Here is a 25,984-nt window from a genome sequence, read left to right as displayed (position 1 = left end):
TTCTTAATGAAGAAGAGGAATAAAAAATTTTGGCGGGGTGGATTACAATAATAATTGTTAATTAGATCAAGAGGGACAAAGCCCAAAAGTGAAGTATAGAACAACTGCAGCAACGCAGGGATTGCTACAGGAATTGAACAATAATACAATTTCCCACTGATTTGGCTAGTTTATTTCCAGAAGGAATTTCATAGCCAGGCTGTTGACCCTGCAGTCCTCTAAAACCGCATGAACAGACAAAAGCATTTTAAGCTCCTCAGCAAAGGTTTGACATGGAACTGGGACAAACCAGTTTCCCACTGCACTCCTGATGTCCCTGCTCATGATCTGTGTTCACAACATCCACCAGCAGTGGTTTCTCCAGCTGTGCAAAAGCAGTGTTTCAGCCAGGGAGGAACACAGGGGTTCTTATTTGGATGAGTAATTGTAGGGGTACCAGCTATCGGTGTCTCTGGGTCTGGATTGAAGGCACTTGAGACGGTAGTTCATGTTTGGACTCAGGTGTTTATTATTTCTTATCAGTAAAACAGTCTCACTACTGTGAGTTCGGCAGCTTTTCTTATTATGAGGTCTTTTAAGACTAAACTATCCAATTAAGAACTGACACCTAGACTATTTTCCCTTTTTACCCAATAACTGATCCCAAAGAGCCCGCAGTGCGGACTTTTCTGCCCAATTACAAAATGCCACCCAAACCCATGAAGAAGAGGAGGAAGAAGCATGAAGAAGAAACCCAGGACAACACCCTGTGCCCTCCATCTTGCTTCCATCCACAACGTACTAAAAATCCCAAAACCTAAATTTCTCACCAAGTGATACACCTGCACTATTCTCTATAATCTATTTCACACTTTTGTGGATTCTAGCCTATCTTGAAGTCTAGGAAACTTTCTCCATGAATGAGGGTCAAAGACAGTGCTCCCCTGGGGTCAGGGCATCCCAGAGCAGACAGAGAAATATTTCCGGTGCTCTGGGTTTCCACAAGCAATCACCCTATAAACAGCACAGTCTTAATTTGCACCAGGGGAAGCTCAGGTTGGACATTAGGAGGAATTTCTTCACAGAAAGGGCGATTAGATATTAAAATGGGCAGCCCAGGGAGGTGGTGCAGTCACCGCCCTGGAGGCGTTTAAGGCAAGGCTGGAGATGACACTTAGTGCCATGGTCTCTGGACACGGTGGCTTTTGCTCATAGCTTGGGCTCGGTGACCTTAGAAGACTCTTCCAACCGAACTGATTCTGTGATTAATCAGTAATTACTGATCCCGGGTGATTATGGGGATGTTTCGGAAGACAGGAGTCATTTCTGTGACAAGGGGATGCTGAAGCAGATGAGCTGGACCGGGGGTGCCGAAGCGTCCCCCGGCTCCCGCTCCCCTCTCCCGCCGGGCCCCTCACGCCCCCGGCCGCCCGCGCACCCGGAGGCACCGACCTCCCGTCCCTCGGCCACGCGCATGCGCGGCGCAGGGAAGCCTCGCGAGAGGAGGGCGGGAGGCGGCGGTGGCGGCTCGGTGCTGGCCGCGGGGCCGTCCCGGTGTTCCTGCCCCGCCGCCCCGGTGTCCGTGCCCGCCGCCGGCCATGGCGGCGCCGCCCGCCTCGCCCGGCCCCCGCGGCCGCTTCGAGCAGGAGCAGGACCGCGCCGTCCGCGCCCTGGTGCGCTGCGTGACCAGTCTGCCCGAGGAGGAGCTGGGCGGAGAGCGCTTCCAGGCGGCGCTCAATTTCGCCTGGTCCAACTTCAGGTCAGCGGGAGCATGGAGGGTCCCGGTGCCTGCCGCGGGGTGTGGGACGGGGCCGCGGGCCCGCCCTGAGCCCTGTCTCGGGAAGCGCCGGGCGCCGTGTGCGAGTCTCTGCCGCAGGATCAGTGACTGCTGCTCCGTCACGTTTGGATCTTGGTCTTTCAGGGGTTTTCTCCCGCTCTGTTAGACGGAGCCTTTCAGCATGTTCATTTAGCCGCCCAGAACTTTGTTGGAGGGAGATACATTATGGTTGTGTATAAAGAGCAAGTGAGGAGGACTCTGCCAAACTGAGATAGACCTTCTGGCTGAGAATGCTGTGCTGCTTGTGTGAAAGGTTATCAGTCTTCAGGAAAAGAACGTGTTTGGTGTTATTGGGGCTTGTCAGAGTCGCGGTCTTTATTAATTTGTAATACATAGTAGCCCTTTAGACTGCCACCTAAAATGCCCTTTCTCCAGTTTCACACACAGTTTTCTGTTATCACAGTTATTGTTCCATTCTATTCTGCCCGCTTGAGTTGGACTCGATGATCCTTGTGGGTCCCTTCCAGCTCAGAATGTTCTGTGAAAGCTGTGAAACTCTTACACGATGAATTTCCAATTACACTTCCTATCATTAACTGCTCCCTCTTTGAAATTGTATGCAGCTAATCCATGTAAAATCAATGCTACTTTACATTTTTCATGCTGATTAAGTGCTTTTTTGGGGAAGCAGTAGCATTGCATCTGTTAATGCAAACTACTAGCAGGCTCAAATAAAATTATTTTAATATGCAAATCTCACCTTCAGTTTTGGTCAGCTACGTGCTTGTGTAGCTGTGTGCTCTTTTAGATTGGGGAATTGTTGGGGTTTTATTTGGATTTTTTACGTGTCAAGAAAACAAAGATGGTGATGCACAGTGACCAAGAAACTTTTGACAGGGAGAGTTGGGAAGAGGAAGGTTTTCTTCATGCCAGAATTGTTGTCCAAGGAATGTGCATGGAACATCAGCCTGAAATTAGTATTACATTTGCAAACAGTGAGACCTTAGGTTGTAGCAGAAATTCTCCTTAGTTTCAAGTTTGTGAAACCTGTGATTTGTATTGTTAGATTTGATGATGTTTCTGTGCTGTAGTTCTTGGATTCACCTTATTTATTTCCATGAGTGCTCAAGTCGTCTTCTATTCATGATGTTCCCAACTTGCCTAAAAAAGAAAGATCCTTTTTTTTTTGCATGTATGTTTGTCATTAATTAAAGCTTTGAGTAGCAGACTAAAGAATTTTCACTAATAATTTTCCTGCAGCTTAATTGTTCTTTTCAGGACAGGTACTTGGTTTGAATTTTTATTGTCTTTTCAGTGTGATATTCTAAATCTTCCAGTTCTTATACTTACCACTATTTTGAATTAATGATTTCCTATGTAAGCTAATGTGCTGTAATAAATTAGATATTTTCTTAAACCTAAATATCACCTATTTAGTCAGAGCTATATTTTATTGTGCTCTTACTCCAAATCCTTATACACAGTTGAAATCAGACTAACATGTGTCTAGTTAACAAAGTCTTTTTTCTTTTCTTTAACATGGGCCTATCTTCATCCTGCAGTGCTACTTACTAAAAATCCATGTTAACTGCTTTAGAGTTTCACTTTCTAGTTCATTACTTTGCCATTGAGGTGATTTCATATTGTCTTTTGAATTTCAGTCTGTTTAGCTTAACTGTTGCTCATGGTTGGGATTCAACAGTTTTCATTTCTGTCTGTGGTCATGAGAATTTTATCACTTTCTGTCACCTGTTGCTGGAAGCATTGGTTTGGTTTTGAGGGCATATAGAGTGTCTTGACCTTGTGCTCAGCGTTGTCACATCTTTTTCCCTGTTTTTAATTCTCTGTATCTAAACAACCTATTCATAGCCTAATTTAGCCTCCAAAGTCCATTTTACCTTTCACAAGTTCTTGTTTTGTCCCTTTACATATGTACATATATATACACATACCTTTGTTGGTATATCTGTCTTTATTTTTGATCAAGCTCTCTTTTCACTTAGACACTCTCCCTTATCCTTTATAAAAAGGAGCTTCTTTTGGGTTAGAGACCTTCTCATGTGGGTGTTTGTTTTGCCTATATCTGTGATGCAGGTCCCAAATAATTTTGTGCATTTGACATCAATGCCTTTGACAACACAGTTCTTGATCTCCTTGCTCTACTTGACTTAGCAGACAGCATACTTTAATTGCTTAGTTTGCTGGTACAGTAGTAATTTTCCATTCAGCTTAGAGTGCTGGTTAGATGTAACCTGCATTCAATGTTTTTTACTTTCCAGGCCAATTATATTTAATCTTTCTTGAACTATGAGATGCCAAGATTTAATTTTATTGATGCTTAATACTGTTCCTAAATTAAGTGTGCATTATTAAACTAGTGATATTGTCTTCATATATGTAAATCAGCTTTATTTTCTTCCTTACTTCAGCTTCCTTTTAAACATATTCTAATACAGATTTCTTACACAGATTTCACCGTTTTCTTGATGTGAACAGTCATAAAGTAGAGAGAACAATAGAAGGGTAAGTTTTATCTCTATATATTAATAATGCATTGGTTATATATATATATTTTTAAAAAGCCTTCTTGATACTATTTGTGTTATTAGAATACATGAAAAACTGGTAATTCATTCTGACCTTGGAAAAGCTGCAAGCTGGAAAAGACTAACAGAAAAATTTCTGAACTTGCCACTCCCAAGTACTGAAGAAACAAAGGTATGTGTGTTGCAATTTCCTTGTTCTTTTTTTCCATCTCTCTTGCATTTACACTGGCAATGGGAGCTTCAGTTGTAATGTGTTGGAAATTTCAGGTGACTTAGTGGTGGGCTTTGGAGTTGATGTTCAGGTCATGAATTTCCAGAAATGAAAATTTGTCTTCTCAGGGTTTCAGCCTGTGGAGTTTCATGACTTAAAGTACACGATCTCATTGCAGAGCAGGTGTTTTAGGGTCAGCATTGTACAAATGCTGCAGCTGGAGTCTAGGTGAATCTGGATTCCTATCTGTACTAAAACAACAATGAAATGAGCATTTCTTATTCTTTGCCATTTTTTTTTACCTTAAGTAATCCATCTGGATTTGGTTTTAGGGTTTTCAGTTGGAGTGCTTCTGTTCTGTAGCTTCCATATTGAGATTGGGTGTGTTTCACCATTGATACACTTTGTATCAAATCAGTTTAGGATACAGAGTGGAAGAATATGGCAAAAGTTGTCTCAGTTTTCTTTCCAGTGTGGCAGTGTAATAAGAATTGGATCTTAGGAAGTTTCTCCTGTTGGTAGATTGAAGCTTCTGATTTAAGAGGTGGTGCTCCATATAATGGTGTTCTTTAATAGAATCGTGTGTTCTGAGCTGCAGTCTGATTTTACTTCTCATTGAACTGACATTTATCTGTCTTTGGATGTTCTAGGTTCCTTTTTATTTGTGGGGAAAACCCAGGAGCCCTTAATAGCTTACACATATTCAGTTACTGTGCTGTAGTCTCTAGATTTTGGAAATTGTACCTTAATAGTGCTTGTTTTGAGATTTGAATGAAATTAAAACCAACCAAACCAAGCACCCAAGCAAGCACTTAATACTTGAATGTTCCAATTATCCTCAGATTTTTAAAATTTCCTTTTCTTTTTAAAAATTCAACTGGGGTGTGGCTGGACATAGATGAATCTCATATTTGGGAAGTTAAATGGCATTTAGTTTTTAGCAGTGACACATAACTGGGAAGATTAAGTATTTATTGGTTTCTATGACTGGTAAGTAGAACACCAGCTCACACATGAGATTCTGTCAATGACCTACTGGTTTTCTTTGACAAAATCAGTAATGTTTGGTAGGAACATGTTATAATCCTTGTACAGTAGGTATCTTGCTGCTTTATCAGGAATTTGAATTATTTTTTCTAAAATGCAACTAGAACTCATTCCAAAACAGCTTTGTGTGTTTATGAATGTGTGAAAGTATATAAGGATTTAGACAGCAGAATGTCTAGATGTGAAATGGTGGCTGAAGATCTTTCTAAATTTACAATGAGGCCAAAGAAAAATCTTTTTATAGTAAGAAATGGTTGTACATTGGTAAACAGATTTTAGGGAACGGACAATAATACAAATCTCTGGACCATACGAGTGTTGGCACAGTATTCTAACCTGATTGAAGGCCTCTGTTTCACAACTACAATATTGGAGTTAAAGATTCATCCTTAATGATTTGTGTAGATTTTCAGATCTGAGAAGATAATATGAAAATGATATTAAAATGTAGTGATTTTAGCCTCTGTTTGAAATAATTGGCCATGTGAAAAAGGAAGCTAAGACTTGGTTTCCTACAGGCCCATTACCTGTGTCCTTCCAGTTCATCCACGTTTATGTGGCTGTCTATTTATCCCTTGTCCTGAGGTGACTTCTTACAGTACTTGTGACTTCTTTCACAGTACTTGCATCTTTTCCATGTTCTCTGATTATTGGCTCAGTAAGAGGCAGTGTATGCTGTGGCTGCTTTTGAAGGATTTGTATACTGATTGGCTAATTAATAGGCAGAAGAGAATGGGTAACACTCAATGACATGTTGCAGATGTTATTTTTGTAATTCAGGACTGGGGAATGGGAACTAATGGGGAGCGTTCCTGCAGATAATAGGCTGACTTTGTTACTAAGCAAAATCTTTTAGACCACTTACAGACTTGCTTTTTCTCTAATGTGTTTTAAAGACGGATACACACTATTCCATACTGTCTCTTCTGTTGTGTTTGTCTGATTCACCATCCAACACCACCTATGTGGAAAAACCAAGAGTCAAAGAAGTGGGTAAGTTTGCAAGATGTTTATATGGCTAATGAAAGATACAATCTGCAATGCAATCTGATAAGAAGGACATTTTTCTTTTCCATTTTATTATCTCCTTCACTTCACATTGCTTTATTGGTTGTCTTTATAATTTGTACCTTTAAAATAGCTTGCAAGTCTTTCCTACCCTGGTTTATGTTGCATCACTTAAGTTTTCCAGCCACTGAAGTACCTTGGGAACTCTCTTTGACTTGTACCACTATCACAAACAAACGTTCTCCACCTGTTCAGCAGTGCTTATATGCTCAAAGACAGACAGTGGGTTTCTATCCTGAGTCTCTGTCTTGCACCTCAATATTATATCTCTTGAAAAACTTTTGGTGATGTAAATTCCTACATTTCCCACATAATCAAGGAAAGGGAGATACATTTGAAGGTTTCCAGAGGGAGATCCCAGCTGCCTGCTTTCTAAAGTAGGACTTTTTCACTCAGTGCCTGAGAATGAGGCTTGTGCTTGAGTGGATTCCATCCCCCATTTGTTTACAGTGTTGTATAATAGACTGAAAGTAGAATATTTCAGACTAACCTAAAGAAAATCTTGCATCTTAAGATTCCTTTTTGAATGATCTCTGCACATTCCCTCGGCGGTGTTTTGAATGCACTTTCAGCCCATTCCAGGAATGTGAATATGAAGAAGTTATCTCAAACAACACTAATTACAGTTGAGTAAGCTTCATGTTTAAGATATCATATGTTGTAAGTGTGATTGTTACTTTGAAAGTATTGCACATCACATCATGGTTATGTGGTGTCTTTTTGGAGAGTAAGACAGTTCTTGGTTTATGTTGTTTACAGTCTGGGATCCTTGTGCATATTTAAATTATACATTTAGAATGTTTCCATTGAGCTCAATGGGACTTCCTAGTCACAATAAGTGGTGTGCTGCATTCTTGCATGTTTTTCCAGGATTGAAGTGTAGAGCAGTGTAACATAATATAGTTAAATGTGCTGATGGCACACTGTGTTGCATATTTTGAGTATATAAGCAATAAAGTTGGGAATTAGTAAGGGATATATACATGGTCAATATGTCACAATTTATGTCATGTTGAAAGTGTATAACCTTGTTAATGGAACAGTGGTATAACCTTAAGTGGAAGGGAATGTCTTTTGTTTTAGCTATAGACTGTCAAGATAATTTTAACTTCGGAAGAGTTTCTAGAGGAAAGGAAAGTCAAAGTTATGTGGTACTTACTATTTTTATATTCATATTTTTCTTAGAAAAGGAAGAAGAATTTGATTGGGCAAAGTATTTGATGGAAGGAGAAGAAATTTACTTTGGCCTCGGCGTAGATACACCAGTAAGTAATTTCTTAGGTAAAAACCCCAACTGTATAAACTGGTTTGAAGTGTATTAGAGACCTGATTGAGTTGTCCTAGTTTGTATGCTCTGCATATTGATTCTTGCAGAATTCCCCAGTACTCTGCTCAATACCATGAAATAAGACAGACCCAAGCAGAATAACAGTAATACAAATACTTTTGTTTTTCACAATGTTTTGACTTAGTCCTGCAATTAAACTGTTTGCTCTGCTGACCCTTGCTGCCACCTAATCAGAGCTTGCTGCAGTTCTGTGATCTTTTCCAGATCTCTCATTTGCTGGTTATTAATGTTGTGTATAACTTAAATCATTCTCTGTTAGACAGTTATGTTAGTCCTAGTGTCCTGAATTTACTTTATAGTGTAAAAAAGAATAGTTAATGTTTGGCTTGAATAGGAGCTGAATATAGATGTGTCTGCTATGTTGTACTGAAGTGTCCTGGGGTTTGTTGTACTTCATAGGATTTGTCTGGAGAAAGTGAAGAGGAAGAGGACACTCAGCCCTTGAGTAGGGAGGACTCGGGTATTCAAGTAGACAGGACACCTTTAGAAGACCAAGATCCAAATAAGAAGACAGTACCTAATGCTTCCTGGAAAGGTTAGAATAAGCTGTAATTCTTCTGATATACATACTAAAATTTAGCAAGGTAATACAGCTTTTTTATTATTCTTTAGTAAGGTATTGTTTTACAGATCTATAATTGTAATATAAGATGTATGTTACTGTTCATTATTAATGGGGTTTTTTACAGTAAAGAAACAATATGGAAAGTTTGGTCTGGTTTCTGTTACTGCCTATGGAGAAGAATTCTGTTCATTCCTGTGGAAATTTACCTGGATATTCCAATATAGAAATGAAAACTTAGTGTAGCATGTAGTTGTATGGATATAATGTAAATTTTTAAGTATCAGAAAGCTGAAAAAAAATTTATTTTCCAACAGAAATAGTTGGCTCATTTGCAGGGATAAAATGTTTCTGAAAAAATAAATGTTTAGTTAAAACACTAGTGGCTTTCTCTTGAATACCTTCAGGGAGTATTAAATGTAGCTGTATTCTTTTTCATAAAATATTGTGGGGTACAGTTTACTTGGCACACGACAACTGCATAGTATATATTATGTAAGCAGTATCTATCTAACTGGGATTAGGCAAAGTTCTCTTGGCAGTCACATTTTAGAAAAAACTGTTTAAGGTAATGTACTAAATGTCTAATAAAAGGAATGTAGTGATAAAGTTGATGACATTTGGAAGTTTATTTTTTAAGTCAGCCTGTTTTTGTATATAGCATTTCAGAATTGCCTGAGACGGAAGCATTTTGTGAGAAAAAATTGCAACCATGTAAATCTTCAAGCTTAAAGAATCATATATCCTGAGCTGGAAGGGACCCTCAGGGATCATCAAAGTTCAACTCCTGGTCCTGCACAGGATCACCCCCAAGAGACACACCATGTGCCTAAGAGTGTTGTCCAGACATTTCTTGGACTCTATCAGGCTGGTGCTATCACTACTTCCCTGGGGAGCCTGTCCCAGTGTGCAACCGCCCTCTAGGTGAAGAACCTTTTCCTAATATCCAACCTAAACATCCCCTGACACAGCTTCAGGCCATCACCTCAGGCCCTGTCACTGGTCACCAGAGAGAAGAGATCAGTGTCTGTTCCTGCACTTTCCCTCATGAGGAAGCTGTGAACCATGGTGAGGTCTCCCCTCAGTGTCCTCTTCTCCAGGCTGAACAGACCAGTTGACCACAGCTGCTCCTCATACGGCTTCCCCTCTAGGGCTGTCACTGTCTTTGTAGCCCTCCTTTGGACACTCTCTTTATAGCTTTTTCTTATATTGTGGCACCCAAAACAGCTCACAGTACCCAGGTGAGGCCTCACCAGTGCTGAGCAGAGCTTATTTTTTAGGACTTTTCAAACATTTGGGAAATGTGGCATTTCTGTATCAATTAGTTTGTGCGCAGTAGTATTAAATTCCCAGTGCAGTAAAGTGTAAATGGTTGTAAATGGTAATTCATTTGAAAAGATCTGTGATTCTGCAGCTGTGTGAACAGGCTTATTAATAACTTTTTCCTGTGTTTTGTAAGCATTTCCTGCACAAATAAAACCACTATGCTGCCTGTCCTGTGTTTTCACAGTCGCTGAGCCTGATGCCCGCAGCTGGCTGGAGCAGCACGTGGTTCCTCAGTACTGGACAGGAAGGGCTCCTCGCTTTTCACATAGTTTGCACTTGCATTCCAACCTGGCTGCAGTCTGGTAAGAACACAATATCACTTACATGTTCCTTCCTGGCATACAATGCTAAATATTGACTTTTTTAAGCCTCTTTAAGATACTATGGCTATGACAATTCACTTAAGAACAGAATTAAAGGGGTGCAAATTTAATAAGATGAACAAATTAACTACTTTTTCTATTAATAGATTCTTATCCTTTTATTTAGTTTTTGTTAAGTTTCTCATGTCAGAGAAGGGGGGGTTTAATTTTTCCAAGACGTGAATCTTAGTGTTGAATTTTGTTTGGCTTGACCCTTATTAAAGTTTCTGAGGACCTAATATAGTTGGGTTGTAAGTGGTCCTGGAAGTGAGGAGTCCCCTAATGTTTAAATTTTAAAAATGTTTTTCGTGCCTCCCTTACAAAGTTAAACATAAATTTTGTGTGGGGAAGGAATTTAAAATAGTATTTTGCCATAATCTGCCATGGTCTTGGAAAGAAAATGAGAATTAAAAATAAAGGGGAGTCTGATTCTTTCCTGGTCCCAAATTTTGACGTGTCAGTAATGAAGGTCATTAGCTTTGCCCTTGGTTTTCTTAATTAAACAAATTTTTTAATGAAGGAGTTATTTTAGTATAAGGTTGTCTAGCCAGCTGTGAACCACAATTTGCAATGAATATTAGAAAATGGGTAAGGTCAATAAAGCAACACTGCTTCTGCTGCAGTGTTGTTAGAAGATGTATGTTTTACATATATATATGGTATATAACTAGTATTACTCAATTTGATCTTTGTGATTTTGAGTGTGATTGTATAACTTTTGCCAATGATGTACTGATGAGTAAAAATACTAAAAATGTAAATAATCATTCTAAATTCTAGTATACTTTGCTAAAATGTGAAAAGGTACTGAGGAAGGTTTACAAAGAATTGCATAAGACAGGATCATAAGAGAAAATTCTTAGGTGACCATGAAAGTTTCTGCTTCTTAAGTAAACTTGTGAGTTAAAGAATTTTCTTCTATGGTTAGAGAAATTGGTATTTTACTTTTAAGCTTAGTATTTTTTCTAGAAAGTAATGATAAGATTTCACAGCACTGAATGAGAAATAACTGAATAGAAATAACTGAATAATTAAAAAAAAAACCAACCCAAACCTACAACCTCCCTCCCACTCCTGCCCCTAAAATAGTGGAAATGCAATGCTTCAGGCATTTGCTACTTAATTTCTTATCTGTATAAGATGAGATGATATTTGGTTATTTTCCACAGTATCTTGCTTAGCAATATGAAAATAAACTGTGCTTTTTTAATATACTTAAAATGTCCCTATGCACATTGAATCTGCTCAGATGTGAGCAGAAGAAAACTAAGCCTAAAGATTATTGCTTCATTCTTACTTTCAGGTGATTCAGCTGTTATTTCAGCCATTAAGTTGTTTTTATTTCCTCTTTTTCTAAGGGACCACCATTTATATACCAGTGATCCTTTGTATGTGCCAGAAGAGAGGACACTGGTCACAGAAACTCAGGTTATACGAGAAACTCTTTGGTAAGTGCAGCATCACAAAGCTTGCATTTTAACTTTTATTGTTTCTCTCAAGGAGATGAGAGGGCTATCTTGGAAGATGTCTGAAGAGGGAATTATTACTGAGCTTTTAATTTACACTGTTTCTGACAGTAAAGATGCTGCATGTGTGTATTAACAATTCACATTTGAGGCACTGGAACAGGTTGTCCAGAGAAGTTGTGGACGCCCCATTCCTGGCAGGTTGGGTGTAGCTCTGAGCAATCTGGTCTGGTGAGAGGGGGTCACTTCATGGCCTGAAGGCTGGAACTAGATGATCTTTAAGGTCCATTCCATTCTGTGATTCATGAAGAAGAAGGTAGCTTACTACTTTTTTTGGCATTGATTATTCAAGTCTAATTGTTAAAAAGAATCAATAGATTTATAAAGCAATGTCCAGTTTTAGAAAGCAGGCTGAGGCATCCTATATCTGGAAATCATCTCAACTGGAAAGAAATTTTAGGAAATATTTACTTTATGCCAGTGTTTAATTGTTTTTGTTCTGGCAACAACTTACAGTACCAATAGCATCATACTTGATCTGAGGTCTCCTGTTACTCAAAGAAAATAAACTTTTAGGCAAGAGAGAGCTAGTTCTTTTATTAATTACATGTAAGTCCATTAAGGGAGAAAATTACTACTCTTTTTGTTTCTTTTCAAGGCTACTTTCAGGAGTGAAAAAGCTTTTTATATTTCAGCTGAATGATGGAAAAGTGACTGTGCGGAATGATATTATTGTAACTCATTTAACCCATGTAAGTTGTTTCTGAATCTCAGAGGAATATGTCATTAGAAATATGTAATTTGTGGGAATAGGAAATTAAACTGCTTGTGGAAATTTCTACAAATTTTCTGCATATTTCTACAATTTTGTTTAGTCTAAATTAGAGCATCTGGCTTAAAACTGAATGGGCTTTTCCTGTATCTGAGAATGTGATGAAGCAATAGCAATTGCAGAATTTTATAGTATTTTAATTCATAAAAATAATATTGTAATTCATTTTATGAAATACAGTTTTTTTTAATATGATTCTAAAGGGTTGGTTCTATTTTTTTTTTTTTTAGAATTGCCTGAGATCTGTATTGGAGCAGATAGCAGCATATGGGCAAGTTGTATTTAGACTACAGAAGTTTATTGATGAAGTGATGGGTCACAGCCCGGAAAGCATAATGCATGGAACAGTTTCCACTCCAAAGAAGACTACTGAAGCTCCATTCAGAACCTACCAAGCTTTTATGTGGGCTTTGTATAAATATTTCATTAGCTTTAAAGAAGAACTTACTGAAATTGAAAAATGTATAATCAACAAAGGTACAGTGCAAGGGAAGTTTTACATGAGGGAGATACACAAATAATTAATACTGACAAATTTTGTTTTCTGTTGGATGTTATTTTATGCATCTTGGGTTTTTTCTTTTATTTCCAGATAAAACAGTCACACTTTCTATAGTAATAGATAAGTTGTCTCCTAGACTGGCACAGCTGAAGGTGCTTCACAAGGTGTTCAGCACAGGAGTAGCAGAAGTGCCACCTGACACTAGAAATGTTGTACGAGCATCTCATCTGCTTAATACCCTCTACAAAGCTATTCTGGAATATGACAGTGTTGGAGAGGCATCTGAGCAAACGGTAGGGGAAATAATTCCTTCCTTAATAGAACAACACACTGGAAAGAACTAAATTAGTTACTAGATCTAGTAACTAATGCATTATTGTTTTTTAACATGAGTTCACTCAACCTGGATGAAAGTGGATTTATGAGAGGATCAAGAACAGTGTTTTCTGAGGACCGAGGGGAGGGACTCTGGAAAATCAGAGGCCAGGAAGCTGTTTCGAAAGAGGGAACTTTGGAATAGTTTTCCCTCCTATTTCTATAACTGTATAATTCAGTTAATGCTGAAATGTGGGGGTTTGGGTTTTTACAGTAACTTGATTATACTATTGAGAATATATTTGATGTCATTGTAGCCTTTTGTTTTCCTGATTTTGATGTTATGAAACCAGAGTGTTTTATCCTTTCTCTTTCAGAGATGTTAGGGTGAAAAGATGCTGTTCGGATTTGTGATGACAAGAGTAACAAGGGGAACTATGAATAATACAGGCTTCCATTAAAAAAAAAAGTTGCAATTTGTATTTTAATGTTTTATCTTTAAAATCCTTAAGTGTAGTTATGTATATGTTACAAACTGATTACACAATTAAGAGATTAGGCTTCACCATATTGATTTCAATGTTTGGTGTAAAAACACTCAGCCAGTTTTTTTCTTTTTTCCTTTGAATTCAGGTATCCCTTTTGTTCTCTCTCTGGGTTGAGACTGTGAGGCCCTACTTACAGACAGTGGATGAGTGGATAGTCCATGGTAATTTGTTTGATCCTGCAAAGGAGTTTATTATTCAGAGGTAGGGATGCTTGATACTAGACACACATAATGCTGTGCAAGTAAACCTGTTGTAGAACCTAGGGTGGAGGGTAACAGTAAAAGTAGGTTTTCACATTTGTTATTTTGCTTAAGAAATAATTTCTTAATCATACTTAATCATAACTTGTCTCAAACTTCCCATTAGAGAAATTACATATATATGGATCTCTACCACATATTGTTGTAGAGTAGAAATCAATTATTTTGGGTTTTTTCTATCTATAGTAAATAATGAGCAGGCTGACTTGGAGTGTACTGCCTTTTTTAAAAAGCAATTAACCATTTTTCAAACCCAAGACATTTGCAAAAATTACAAAATTTACTTTTAAATTCTTCTTTTGATCTTAAGTTGTTATGAATCAAATGCTATTTGTAATTAAAATACTCATTGCTTCTGACTTGTGGTAAAGTTAACACAGTGTCTTGAATTACACGTGCATACCCTAAACATGACTTGAGCTGTTAATTTTTGTTCTGTTGCTATGCTACATTTTGTTGGTCCCTTTTTTTGACAGCTTGGAGTGGAAAGTGAATATAGAAATTAAAGTTCTGGCTTGTAATTACAAATCCATTTTTCTCTATCTGCCAAACTTAATTGAACCTGTGTCTGTTAATGCATGTTGAGATGAGCATGAAGTAAGACAACAGCTCTAGCAATACTTTTGTAATAATTTCTTAGTACCAGAGATCCTTAGCATCCTTATTATGTCCTATTTTTGTGGTTCAGTTGTGTTTTCAGTGCTACCAACAGGGCTGATATTAACTTACATTTATGCTTCATTTTAATTACTAATTTTAATTATCTAATTCAGGTTTTTCCATCTGACTTCAAAGACCAAACTGAGTATCTGATGTAAACAACAAAAGAATCCAAAGTGAACTACAAATTGAGTTTCACCTACTCTAGAATTTTTCAGCTTTCCTAGTAGTAGTTACTTCAGTTTGAGGTTTTAAATAAGTTGGCAAGCCAGTCGCTTATCATTTTGACACTAAGGATGCATGCCACTTGGAATAGTTAACAACCTGGACAAATTTAATTATAAGTGCTCTATTTGACTTGCTGTTGGGGTTTATTTGTTTGTACAGTTGTTTTATCTCCTGTGAGCTAGTTGTTTATGCTTTTCCTAGATAGTTTGCAAATAGGGATGAGCTAATTTTATATGGTTTTGAAAATGCTTCATGACTGTTCTAAGAGAAAGGCAAAGCGCAGAACAAAGAGGATACATGTCCTCTAGTAATTAAGTTTCCTTTTGAAAAGGAAAATACTCAAGAGCTTTTTATTTCTTCACAGAAACAAAAACGTTCCAGTTAATCACAGAGATTTTTGGTATGCTACCTACACGTTATATAGTGTGTCAGAAAAGACAGAGAATGAAGAGAAGATGAGTGATAATGCCAGTGCCAGTTCTGGCAGTGATCAGGCCCCTTCAAGCAGACAGCACACAATGGTTTCTTTTCTGAAACCTGTGCTAAAGCAAATTATCATGGCTGGAAAATCCATGCAGCTGTTGAAGAACCTTCAATGCAAAGATGGTTCTCCACAGCAAGCTGCATCAAGAGGTGAGATGTCCGTTTGTACACTGCTGTGCCTTAGGCTGACTACAGTATGGGTGTATTTTTGGTAATGGGTTTCCCCTGGCTTTAGAATAATGTAATACTCTGTGGAATGCCAGTATTGTGGTGGGTAACTTCAGGTCTGATTGAAAACACTCTTCCAATGCAAAGAAGTGAAAAGAGCAGTTGAAGAAGAGAAGTTGAGAGTTCCACGTTCTTTTTATTGCTTTAAATTTTTCTCAAACTTCTTTTCATGTGCTTACAAAACATTTTTTATGAGACAAAATCAGATTGTATGTTCTAATAGTAAAACTGGTGTTTTTTAATAAATAACTGTTTTCCATTACTCAGTGGTTGAGTAATTTAAGATAGCATGTGGAATTTTTTGTTTTAAGCCTAATCATAAGTAGATCAAAGATGTTTGGGTATCTAGGATATTCACCTTGAGTGATTGTAAAAAATAATACAACATTATAGCTAATGTTGTGTTTGGGGGTTTTTTTGCTCTTTTTTTAAGGAAACAAAATATTTTTTTTTCATTTTCCTGCTTCTTCATGTTTAAAAATAGATAGTTAAATTATTTTGGAGACTCACTTCAGTACATAGTGAAAGATTGTCAGGTGCTAAAAGTTAATTGCCTTTGCACCTGAAGTAGGAAGTTCTTTAACAATCTCAAAAATATTTGATATTTCAGATACCCCCCTGCAGTGCATTTGACCATATGCCTGACGTTAGGCATTGGGCTAGTCCTGTATTTTTAAATATGTATTTGAGGGTATTTTGTTTTCTGAATAGTGGTCTAAATGTAGCATTTTAAAAGTTAGCTTGTAAATGTTGGACTGTGGAGTTCTTTCAGTTCAGATGATGTTGTGTGCAATGTGTTGCCCAATTCAGATGCTGAAAGGAAGAGTTTGTATACGCTGTTCCTGGAATCAGTGCAGTCTCGCTTGCGGCACGGGGAGGAGTCTGTCCCAGACATTATTACAGAGCAGCAGGCCACAAAGCAGAGCCTGATAAAGATGCAGTCCATAGCAGAAAGACACTTGGAATTGGATGATGTCCATGACCCACTGCTGGCTATTAATTTTGCCAGGTAAATGAATGATCTTCCTGCTGTGTTGTTGAAAGCAATATTCAGCTTGATGACATTTGGTAGATCACATTTTCATTACTGCTGCTACTGAAAACAAGCAAGTTCAGAATAAAGGCAAGCACCAACAATCAGCAACAGAAGCTAAATAGACACTCTGCTTGTACATGGTTAAAGAAAAACAATTAAAATCAGTAAGAATGTGCTACCTGCAGTTGGTAGCATAGAAAATTGGAGTAGTCTTTATCATAGCAGGCTTTTAGCAAGTAAGTGATTTAATAGTGAATGCCATTGTAAAATCTGAACTTTTCAATGAGTTTCCTTGGTTTTTGTACACAATATTTTTGATTTGCAGCAAGTATATTCTTAGAAGAATGCAGCTTCAGTTTTGCTGTGCTTAATTCATTTAACTGTAAAAGCCTTCCAAAATTCATGTTACTTGCATAAAAATTCTTCATTCTTCATAGTGAGGGAAATCCTAGAGAGAGTATAAATGTCTTGGAAATTAGCAGGAAGGATAAACTCTGAAAATCTCATGTGATTACTAATAGCTATTAGTAACATAACATAAATATATATATTATATATATATATAATATATATATTATAATATATATATAACATAAATAGCTATTTATGTTTTTACTAAATACTAACAGTTTATTTAAATGTTTTAAAACTGACATTAGAAAAGGAGGAACTTGTTTTAAAGAAATCATAGATAGGACTTGGTTTCCCTTGTTTATTGGGACTATTCTAGTTGTCAAAATTGCTACATTAATTCAATATCTAGCTCATTCAGTCTATCGAGGCAATAGCTGCTATGAGCTGGACTTCCTCTTAGAATGGTTACAACTGGCAACTATCTTTTTAAAGACTATTACAATAATTTGATGCTTTCTTTGTAAAAACAATTACACTTGCCAGATGTGTAACGCAGACACTTTCTTCCCATCATATGATATTATAGATAATATGTTTTCAGGAGTCTGCCTTGAGCAGTTATGTGACTGTAGAATGCTGTCCTCTGTGGTACTCTCATGTCTGGTGATACACAAACAGTATGATGGATCACCTTATAGGCTGGATTCATGCTCTGCTTATAATCAGCTTTTATTACCCCTGCATCATATATTTCAGAGCAAAGGATCCAATGGTTTAAAATCTTTGAAGGTATGACATTGTTTTATACCTTGTATGAATAATGAGCCTTCTTCCCTAAGTATCTTGTTTTATTTTGAAGATTGTATTTGGAACAGAGTGACTTTCATGAGAAGTTTACTGGTGGGGATGTCTGTGTGGATAGATCCTCAGAATCTGTGACCTGCCAGACTTTTGAACTGACACTGAGGTCTTGTCTTTATCCTCACATAGACAAGCAATACTTGGAATGCTGTGGTAATTTGATGCAAACTTTAAAGAAGGATTATAGGTAAGAGAGTAGATTTCTTTTTCCTTGACTTTGTTTTTTTTTATTACCAGTTTTATGTCATCACTAAAAGAAGCAATTCTATGTTGTGTTTCTACTCCAGTTTGATAAACAGCTATAAAGTCATTAAGGAGAAAAGGTATCCTATCTGACATGATAGACTCTTGGGCAAAAACTTGGTCTAGCTTGAATCAACAGCAAAGCTGTCATTTGTCATCAGTGGATGTTTGGTGGGGATATTATTTCCAACAGTATTTCTTAGTAGTGTTGTCATTTTAAATTAATTTCACGGAGAGGGACAGGATTTCCAAACTCTGCTATTTCTGAGAATTACCTAACCTCTAAGATAGCTTCCAGTGAAGTCAGTGGAGCTGTTAAATCTTACAGGGATAAATGTCTTGGTTAAGCAAAGGATTCACTGTAGACTTTGTTATGTTTGTGTTCAATACTGAGATTTTGCTGTGAAGAGTTTTTAAGATTTTTGTTTCTGTAACAGCTGTGTTTTGTATTCAGTTGTATGATGAGACTCAGGAAATGTTATATGTTTCTCCTGTTCAGGCTTGTAGAATATTTGCAGGCAATGAGAAATTTTTTCTTACTTGAAGCTGGAGATACCATGTATGACTTCTATACATCTATTTTTGACAAAATTAGAGAAAAGGAAACTTGGCAGAATATTGCTTTCTTAAATGTTCACCTACAAGAAGCAGTTGGACAACGATATCCTGAGGACAGTGCAAGGTAAAGTGCAAAATATGCTTTAGTTATGTTTCTTTCACACTTAGCTGTATTAATGTACTTCACTTGCATAGCACAATACTAATTATTGTGTACTCATAAAAATAATGTGTTTTAATGAAGTTTTGAGCTGTTCTATTTTCTACCCAAGTCCTCCAGATTAAATCAGACAGTTAATGGTTAGCAGTGAGAAATAGAAATTAGTGAAACTAACTACTCATTTAAAACAGATTCTCACCAATTACATCACTTGTTTCCTTGCATAGGTTGTCAATAGCATTTGAGAGTGTTGATACAGCAAAGAAGAAACTCCCTGTCCACACATTAGATGGTTTGACATTGAGTTACAAGGTAGGGTTAAAATGGCTGCAGTTCTTTTCTTACGCTTACAGATTTGAAATGTTGTGTGAAAGTGACTTACACTTTCTATCTTTGTTATCTTCTCCTCTTCCTAGGTTCCTTGGCCTGTGGATATAGTTATAAGCTTAGAATGCCAAAAAATTTACAATCAAGTTTTTCTGCTCTTGCTGCAAATAAAGTGGGCCAAGTATAGTCTAGATGTTCTACGATTTGATGGTAAGATGCTTCTTCAATGAAAGATACTCTGTTTTGTGGTCTAAGGATATGATTAGTCTTTTGCTTTCTGCAGTAAGTAGTATAAACCAGTTAAATTCTAACTAACCAAAATTCTTGGTTCATTCTATAGAATAATAATTTCTGTTAGTGTCACAAATTATGTGTATTAAGCTGGGTGTGTTTTTCGCTTCTTTTCAGCCTCAGGGACAGCTCCATTCATGCATCCCCTTTGTCTCTTTGATTCAAGTCTAGTTAGTTATATTGGAAGCTTGCTACTTCATTCTACAGACTTTGCTGTTGAAAGAAAGTCTGTCTACCACACCCTAATGTTTATGTATAGTCCTTTTTATGAATAATACCTTGCAGGCAATTTAAGAAAACAAGATGAAAAAAATACTCTATTTGAGGTTGAAAAACAGCAAACTGTTGGGGGATTATAGAAAGATTTTTTATTGGTATTTCCTTCTCCAACTTAATGTTATAATCTTCCTGTCCCATGTAAAGTGGATATAGACTTCATGTCTTAGATGATGGGTTCATCTATATTTTGAACATCAGCTAAGTAATTATCTTCCTGAAAGTATGTGGTTTAAACTTTATGGGTATGACTTTTTGTTTAAGTCTTTCCCAAAAAGCACAACGTTCTTGCTTTTTTTTTTTTTTTTAGAATTAGTCTCTGCTGCAGAAAACTCACAGGTGAAGGAAGGAACATCATCAGAACAAGGAACACTTCCTGTATTTGGACCACAAAAAGAAAGTATAAAACAGCAAATACATCGCATGTTCCTCTTAAGAGTGAAACTTATGCATTTTGTCAACAGCCTGCACAACTACATCATGACTAGGGTTTGTCTTATATCACAATTTCATTTATATTGGCAGCTTTAAAACCTAAAAAGACCCTTCAAACAAAAAGCAAAATGTAAATATAATGTCCTTTCTGCACATGTTTCAGTTTCAACTTGGCCATTTAAAATCTGTAATTCTAAAAATGCTTTAGGAGTTCTACATACATGTGATGGATCTGCGGGGGCTACTGATTCTTTTGTCTGTTTCTCCCAGTTCTAGATGACTTAAGCACAGTAATGTAAGACGAGGTTTCTGTAAGCTGCAGCTTAAGAGCTATTAGGCTTATAAAAGTATTACAACAGATGTTTTAGTTAGATGGATTCTTAAAAATCTCTAGTACACAGTGTATACATGGCCTTTGCAAATACAAAGGCAATGTCTGTAGATACATACCTGCTTTATTATTGCCTTTTTTGCTTTTAATAAAACTAATACATGCTCCAGTTCAGCCTCTCTCAGGATAGTCATTGTACCCTTTGTAGTGGCAATACATCTATTTCTGTGAAGAATGTTGCTGTGTAGTTCTGAGAAGAGCTTGAAATTTTTGCTATTGATAGTAATTTGGAGGCTAATCCTAAAATTTGAGAGGGAAGAGAGAATGAATCATACGATTTCAGGCTCTTTAAAAATATATTGGAAGAGAGTCACAATCACTTGTGTACAGCATTGGATTTAATAACTTTGGTCTTCTTTTTAAGATTCTCCACAGTACAGGCTTGGAGTTTCAGCACCAGGTAGAAGAAGCCAAAGACTTAGATCAATTGATAAAGATTCATTACAGGTATCTATCTACAATTCATGATCGCTGCTTACTGAGAGAAAAGGTGGGTGAAAAATTAGTATGTTTGATTTACTGAGTTATCAGGACAAAAAAGTAGTTTTGTGCTAATTGTGGAGTCTGTTTTGCAGCATATATACTAAGCAATATATAGGTACTCTTGAGGAAGTGGTAGCTTTTCACACTGAGATCCAGTTTCCCTTGCTGTTCTCAGCTCGATTCTATCAAGGAGAGTGTGGGAATCTGTAAAATCAGAGGGTTTTAGGAACTTTGTAAAAGACAAGCCTCAGTTGCTGCAGAATTGTGAACAGTGCTGAAGTATCAGAAAAAATATTTAAGCTGTAGAGAAGATATGGGAAATAGAACAATAGAGCTGTGTAATTTAACTTTCTAAGTTGCAAAAAGTTTATCTAGCAAAGTTAAGCTTATGAATAGAGCTCTGTGCGTTGTCTCTTATAAACAGGCATTGTATTCGAAAATAAGCAACTATTTTAACCAAAGCTACGTATGCTTATGGTGATTAGATAGAATTACTATCAATATACTTTTGCTTTGTGTAATTGGCTAAGAAAAGTATATAGTATGTTGTAACATTAAGTTTTTTTGGCTTGCTGCCAGGACAGCAAGCTGTTTGCATCGCTCCATTATCCTAATCATGTAATGAGACCGATGCTGAAAAATAAACAGCTCAAGACGCTCTCCTAGCAGCCCCCGTCCTGTTTGTGTCTGTATATAAACTGCTAGCGCCAATTGAGAGAGAATAAAATTGAATTCTTTATATTGGGTACTACATGAATTGTTTGTTTCTAGAAGATGGGAGATTTTGACTAACTGAGGCTTGTTAACATTATGGGGATTATACGTAGTGGTATGGCAGGAAATGGAGGTACCTGGATAGCTTTGCCAGCTTTTATCCCAAATACTGTCTGTGCAAAGTCCACATCCAAGTAGTCAGCTGGGAAATTAATTGGAGAACAAATACAAACATCTTCACTTTGGAAGAATCACATGGTGCTTAGGAGATTGTTTTACAGGTCAGGTTAAATGGCATGTGAAGCCTTTGTATTGCAGTGTAATATTGAAAATTATTATGCTTAACAATGAATTTCTGACTTACTCCTTGTGTTTTAATTATTTTAGGTGAGCTTTGTGAAGGAAGCTATAATGAAAGTGTTAAATTTAGTACTGATGTTTGCAGACCGTTGGCAAGCTGGTTTAGGCGCTTGGAAGTAAGTACACATAACTAAAATTCTACATGGTCATAATTTTGCAACTCTAAGTATGATTTTGTGCCCAGAACTGCACCTCCAGGTGAGGCTGCACCAATGCTGAATACAGTGGCACAGTCACCTCCTTTGTCCATCTGGCTGTGCTATGTTTGATGCACCCCAGGATCAGGTTTGCCCTCCTGGCTGCCTGGGCATCCACTCTGCTCACTCCTGTTGAATTCTTATTGACCAGCCCCCTCAGATCCCTTTTTGCAGCCAGTTCTTTCCCCATTTACACTTCTGTTTGTGCAGCCTACTGCTTGAAGGATGGATGATGCTGGGCAAGTCTCCAAGGCTTTGTCAGACACTCAGAAGTTGATGTATGGTCCTGAAGCCAGCTGGTGTGGACTGGCTTACTTCATATTTTTCAGGACTTATTTTCTTTGGCACAGATGCTACCTAAAACTTAGATCCCACTCTCCTGTGACATTAGGAAGTTGCTATTTTTGGCGTGTTTTTCTCATTCAGAGTGTCAGAAATAATTTGTGAATGCTGTCGATAAAGACTGAAACTCAGGACATGTGATTGCATGCTCTTGGCATGAGAAACATGGCAGGAAAAAGTCATAGCTGTTGTCATCTGTATCTTCTTGCGAGAGGGGAAAAAGGAAAGGAGTGACTTTTGAGCTATGTCTTCTCCCTTGACTGGTGAGTGCTGGCTGACAGAGTCCAAAGTGGAATTCAAGAGATTGCTGGATAGTAAAGCAATGTGGGTGTCCCTGTTTCACTGACTGTGGGTTCCCAGTGACCTCCAAAGCAGTAAGGACCAGGAAAGGCTCTCTTGCTTTCATACCTATGTGGGAATGATAGGTGTCAGTAGAATCACACAGCTCCTCCAAGTCACTACAGAGATTTCTAAAATGATGACAAAATTATTAATGCCCTTTTGATGGTGCTCAGATGCTCCTGTCAAAATTGTCTTTGTTTTTTAGAAGTAGCGTGTGCAGGCATAACTGAAGTATTGTAAGTTCAAGCCAGAATTCTATGTAAAGAGTACTTTTGTCATTTACTGTGAAATTTGGTCATATTTTGAAGATAACATAGGGAGGGGTTGGTCTGTTAAGCATTCTCTGTTAAACTGTTTTTTAGGATGGAATCCATAGAGAAGATGGAATCTGATTTTAAAAACTGTCACATGTTTCTTGTAACCGTTCTCAACAAAGCTGTCTGTCGAGGCTCTTTTCCCCATTGTAAGTACATGAGGCTTTTCACATACCCGCACTTACACAAGTTTGCTAGGAATGTGTTTATGTTTTAATCTGTTCTAATGTTTATTGGCACATTTTAAATAATCTTAGTTTGTGAATTATGCACAGAGGGACACCAAGACCTAACCTCTTACTAAGTTTAAGTCATTATTTTTTAAGAGTATTTGTGCCAAGCTTTTCCATGACAGCTATCTTCAGTCTATCTGTTTACTTGATATGGGGAAGGTGTGTAGCCAAGCAAGTGACAAGCAGTTTTCTTAACGAATGAAACTAAGTTCTGGGGGCATAGAAGAGCATTCTTTTTGTTGCTATTGGGAATGACAGCTGTTATATATCTTGAGCAGATAGAATTTTAACGTTATGGTGCCTCAGCTGCAACTACACTGGGCTCTTGACTTGCCCATCTATTGTAAGTTATTTTCTTGGCAGTAGAAACAGCAGAGGATGACATATCTATGCTTCTACTTACAACCTGGTATGAAGTTAAATTGTTCATCAGTGCCAGTTTGAGTTAGGAGGGCAACTGCTCAGTGAGGTTGTGGGGCATCGGCGTTACTGGGATGCAGATAGGTGGTCTCACAGGTTTCTACACCACCTGTAGATGTACCCTGAGAACTTGACTTAGTGGTGGACTGGGCAGTCTTAGGTTAATGTTTGGACTTGATTATTTTAAAGGTCTTTCCCAACCTAAACCCTGTGTTTAAAACGGGTAATATTTGCCATCACTGCTACTCACATCTACAAGAGCTTGTCTGCAGAACCATCCTTGAGAATGCCTTGGTGTATATAAACCTCCACAACGTCTCTTTTATGTACAACAGTATTGCAAACAAAGGAGTTAATTTCTTACCAGTTGTTACCACATGAAATAACTAATGGGTCGCTGATGATGAGTGTGGTGATTTATTATCTAAGCTGTCAGAGACTTACAAAATGTCTTACTCTCCTGAAGTCCTAAAGTATTACAATTTAAACCGGTATCCTCTTAAAGGACAGAATTGAATATTGCAATAAATGTTTGCAGACTGCTGCAAATGCAAATATTAATTATGTTTTTATGGTTTGTTTCACAGTGGAATCTTTAGCTTTGTCACTGATGGCTGGCATGGAGCAAAGTTAACACCCACTTTCACTGAAATAAGAAAGAACTGATAGCAGGATTTATGTTGAAATTCCTGTGTTAAAGAACCGTAAGCATTTTGCACTCCAGTTTAAAATGTATATAGCTAAATGTTGCTGGTGTTTTGGAGCTGTGTAAAATATTTTAAAATGTAAATAATGTACAGGTATTTAAGTGTGTTGGTTGTGGCAGTGTTTGTATAGGCTTCAACATCAAAAAACATGTATAGTGTAAAATTCATTCCATGTAAACAATCTTACTTGAAAATACATAAAATATTTTTCATGCTGAAAAAAGTAATGTTTTTTCTTTAATTATGAGTAATTGATGGTTTACTTTTTCCATTAATTTTTCAGCTTTGAATAGGTCAGGGCAGTGTGGAGTGATGTGACTCAAATCTTGGTGTTTAGAAGGTTGGTTGAGTTAATTTTTGGCCTTTTTTTTCCTTTGCAAAAAGGCTGAGCAACATTCATCGTCTTTGCTTAGTGGTTCTTAAGAAATATTTAAGAAGACTGTTACAAGAAGCTGATGTAAAAAAACCCAAGATTAATTTATCAAAATGGATTATAGCAGAACATAAAATACCAGTATTTTTTCTGTTAAATGTTCAAATGCTTGCTAATTTTAGTGGTAACTGGTCACTTTAAGTAGGATTAAGATGAAAGTGTGTAATGTATTAGTTGTAATGATTGGATTGTTGAGATGTTTCAAATTTGGTCAGATATGACTTGACCTTTATCCTTCTTCTGAGCCTCTTGCAAGCAAACATTTACATCTAATAGCTGATCTCCTGTAAAGCAGTAGATTGTGATACAGAAGTGTACATTTCTGGACAAGTAAATGTGGAATTTGTTCAGCACGAAATGACTTGCCCTGTTTCCTCCCCTTTAAAGTTTCTCTGGAATTGTGGCATCAGTACACCTGCATTAAGAAAGAAAATCAATCATAGCTATTTACCTAATGATTTTTTTAAAATAAATAAAAGATTTGATAATTAGAATTTCACTGTTGTGTGTGTTTCTGCTGAAATTCAGTCAGTAGCTTAAAGTTTGAGAGGTGTTTCTTTAAGGTAAATGAAGTATGTTACTACTGAGACTATGTGTCTCATTATAAAACTATTTTTTCAGCTGTAAACTAATAATTACTTTATATGAAAGTGAATATTTGTGTTTGTGTTTGAACAGGAGATCTCAAGGTTCTTCCAAGTTATAGCTATGAAATGTTTTGAGGAATTTTTTTTTTTTCAAGTATACCACTGAGGAAGT

General features: G+C 37.2%; 1 protein-coding gene across 2 annotated transcripts; it reads left to right on the top strand.

Annotated features, from left to right (window-relative positions):
• Window positions 1-1,507: 1,507 nt before the first annotated feature.
• On the top strand, window positions 1,508-25,724 carry TUBGCP5 (tubulin gamma complex associated protein 5). Of its 2 annotated transcripts, XM_030953858.1 has the most exons (24): window positions 1,508-1,738; window positions 4,226-4,279; window positions 4,366-4,474; window positions 6,457-6,553; window positions 7,143-7,253; window positions 7,814-7,893; window positions 8,376-8,511; window positions 10,049-10,166; window positions 11,585-11,674; window positions 12,351-12,444; window positions 12,755-13,001; window positions 13,117-13,319; window positions 13,975-14,090; window positions 15,402-15,670; window positions 16,559-16,757; window positions 17,998-18,186; window positions 18,742-18,924; window positions 19,188-19,272; window positions 19,377-19,497; window positions 20,165-20,343; window positions 21,045-21,170; window positions 22,265-22,353; window positions 23,481-23,581; window positions 24,673-25,724. In XM_030953858.1, exons 1-24 carry the CDS (start codon window positions 1,578-1,580, stop codon window positions 24,717-24,719), a joined length of 3,204 nt encoding a protein of 1,067 aa, XP_030809718.1. In that variant the 5' UTR covers window positions 1,508-1,577; the 3' UTR covers window positions 24,720-25,724. The 2 variants fall into 2 exon arrangements, with proteins under 2 accessions (XP_030809718.1, XP_030809727.1); XM_030953867.1 differs by lacking the exon at window positions 7,143-7,253.
• Window positions 25,725-25,984: the final 260 nt, after the last annotated feature.

Source organism: Camarhynchus parvulus, chromosome 1, assembly GCF_901933205.1.
Source record: "Camarhynchus parvulus chromosome 1, STF_HiC, whole genome shotgun sequence".
NCBI lineage: Eukaryota > Metazoa > Chordata > Aves > Passeriformes > Thraupidae > Camarhynchus > Camarhynchus parvulus.
The sequence above is the reverse complement of the archived record's forward strand: the minus strand, read 5'-3'. Positions and strand labels throughout refer to the sequence as shown.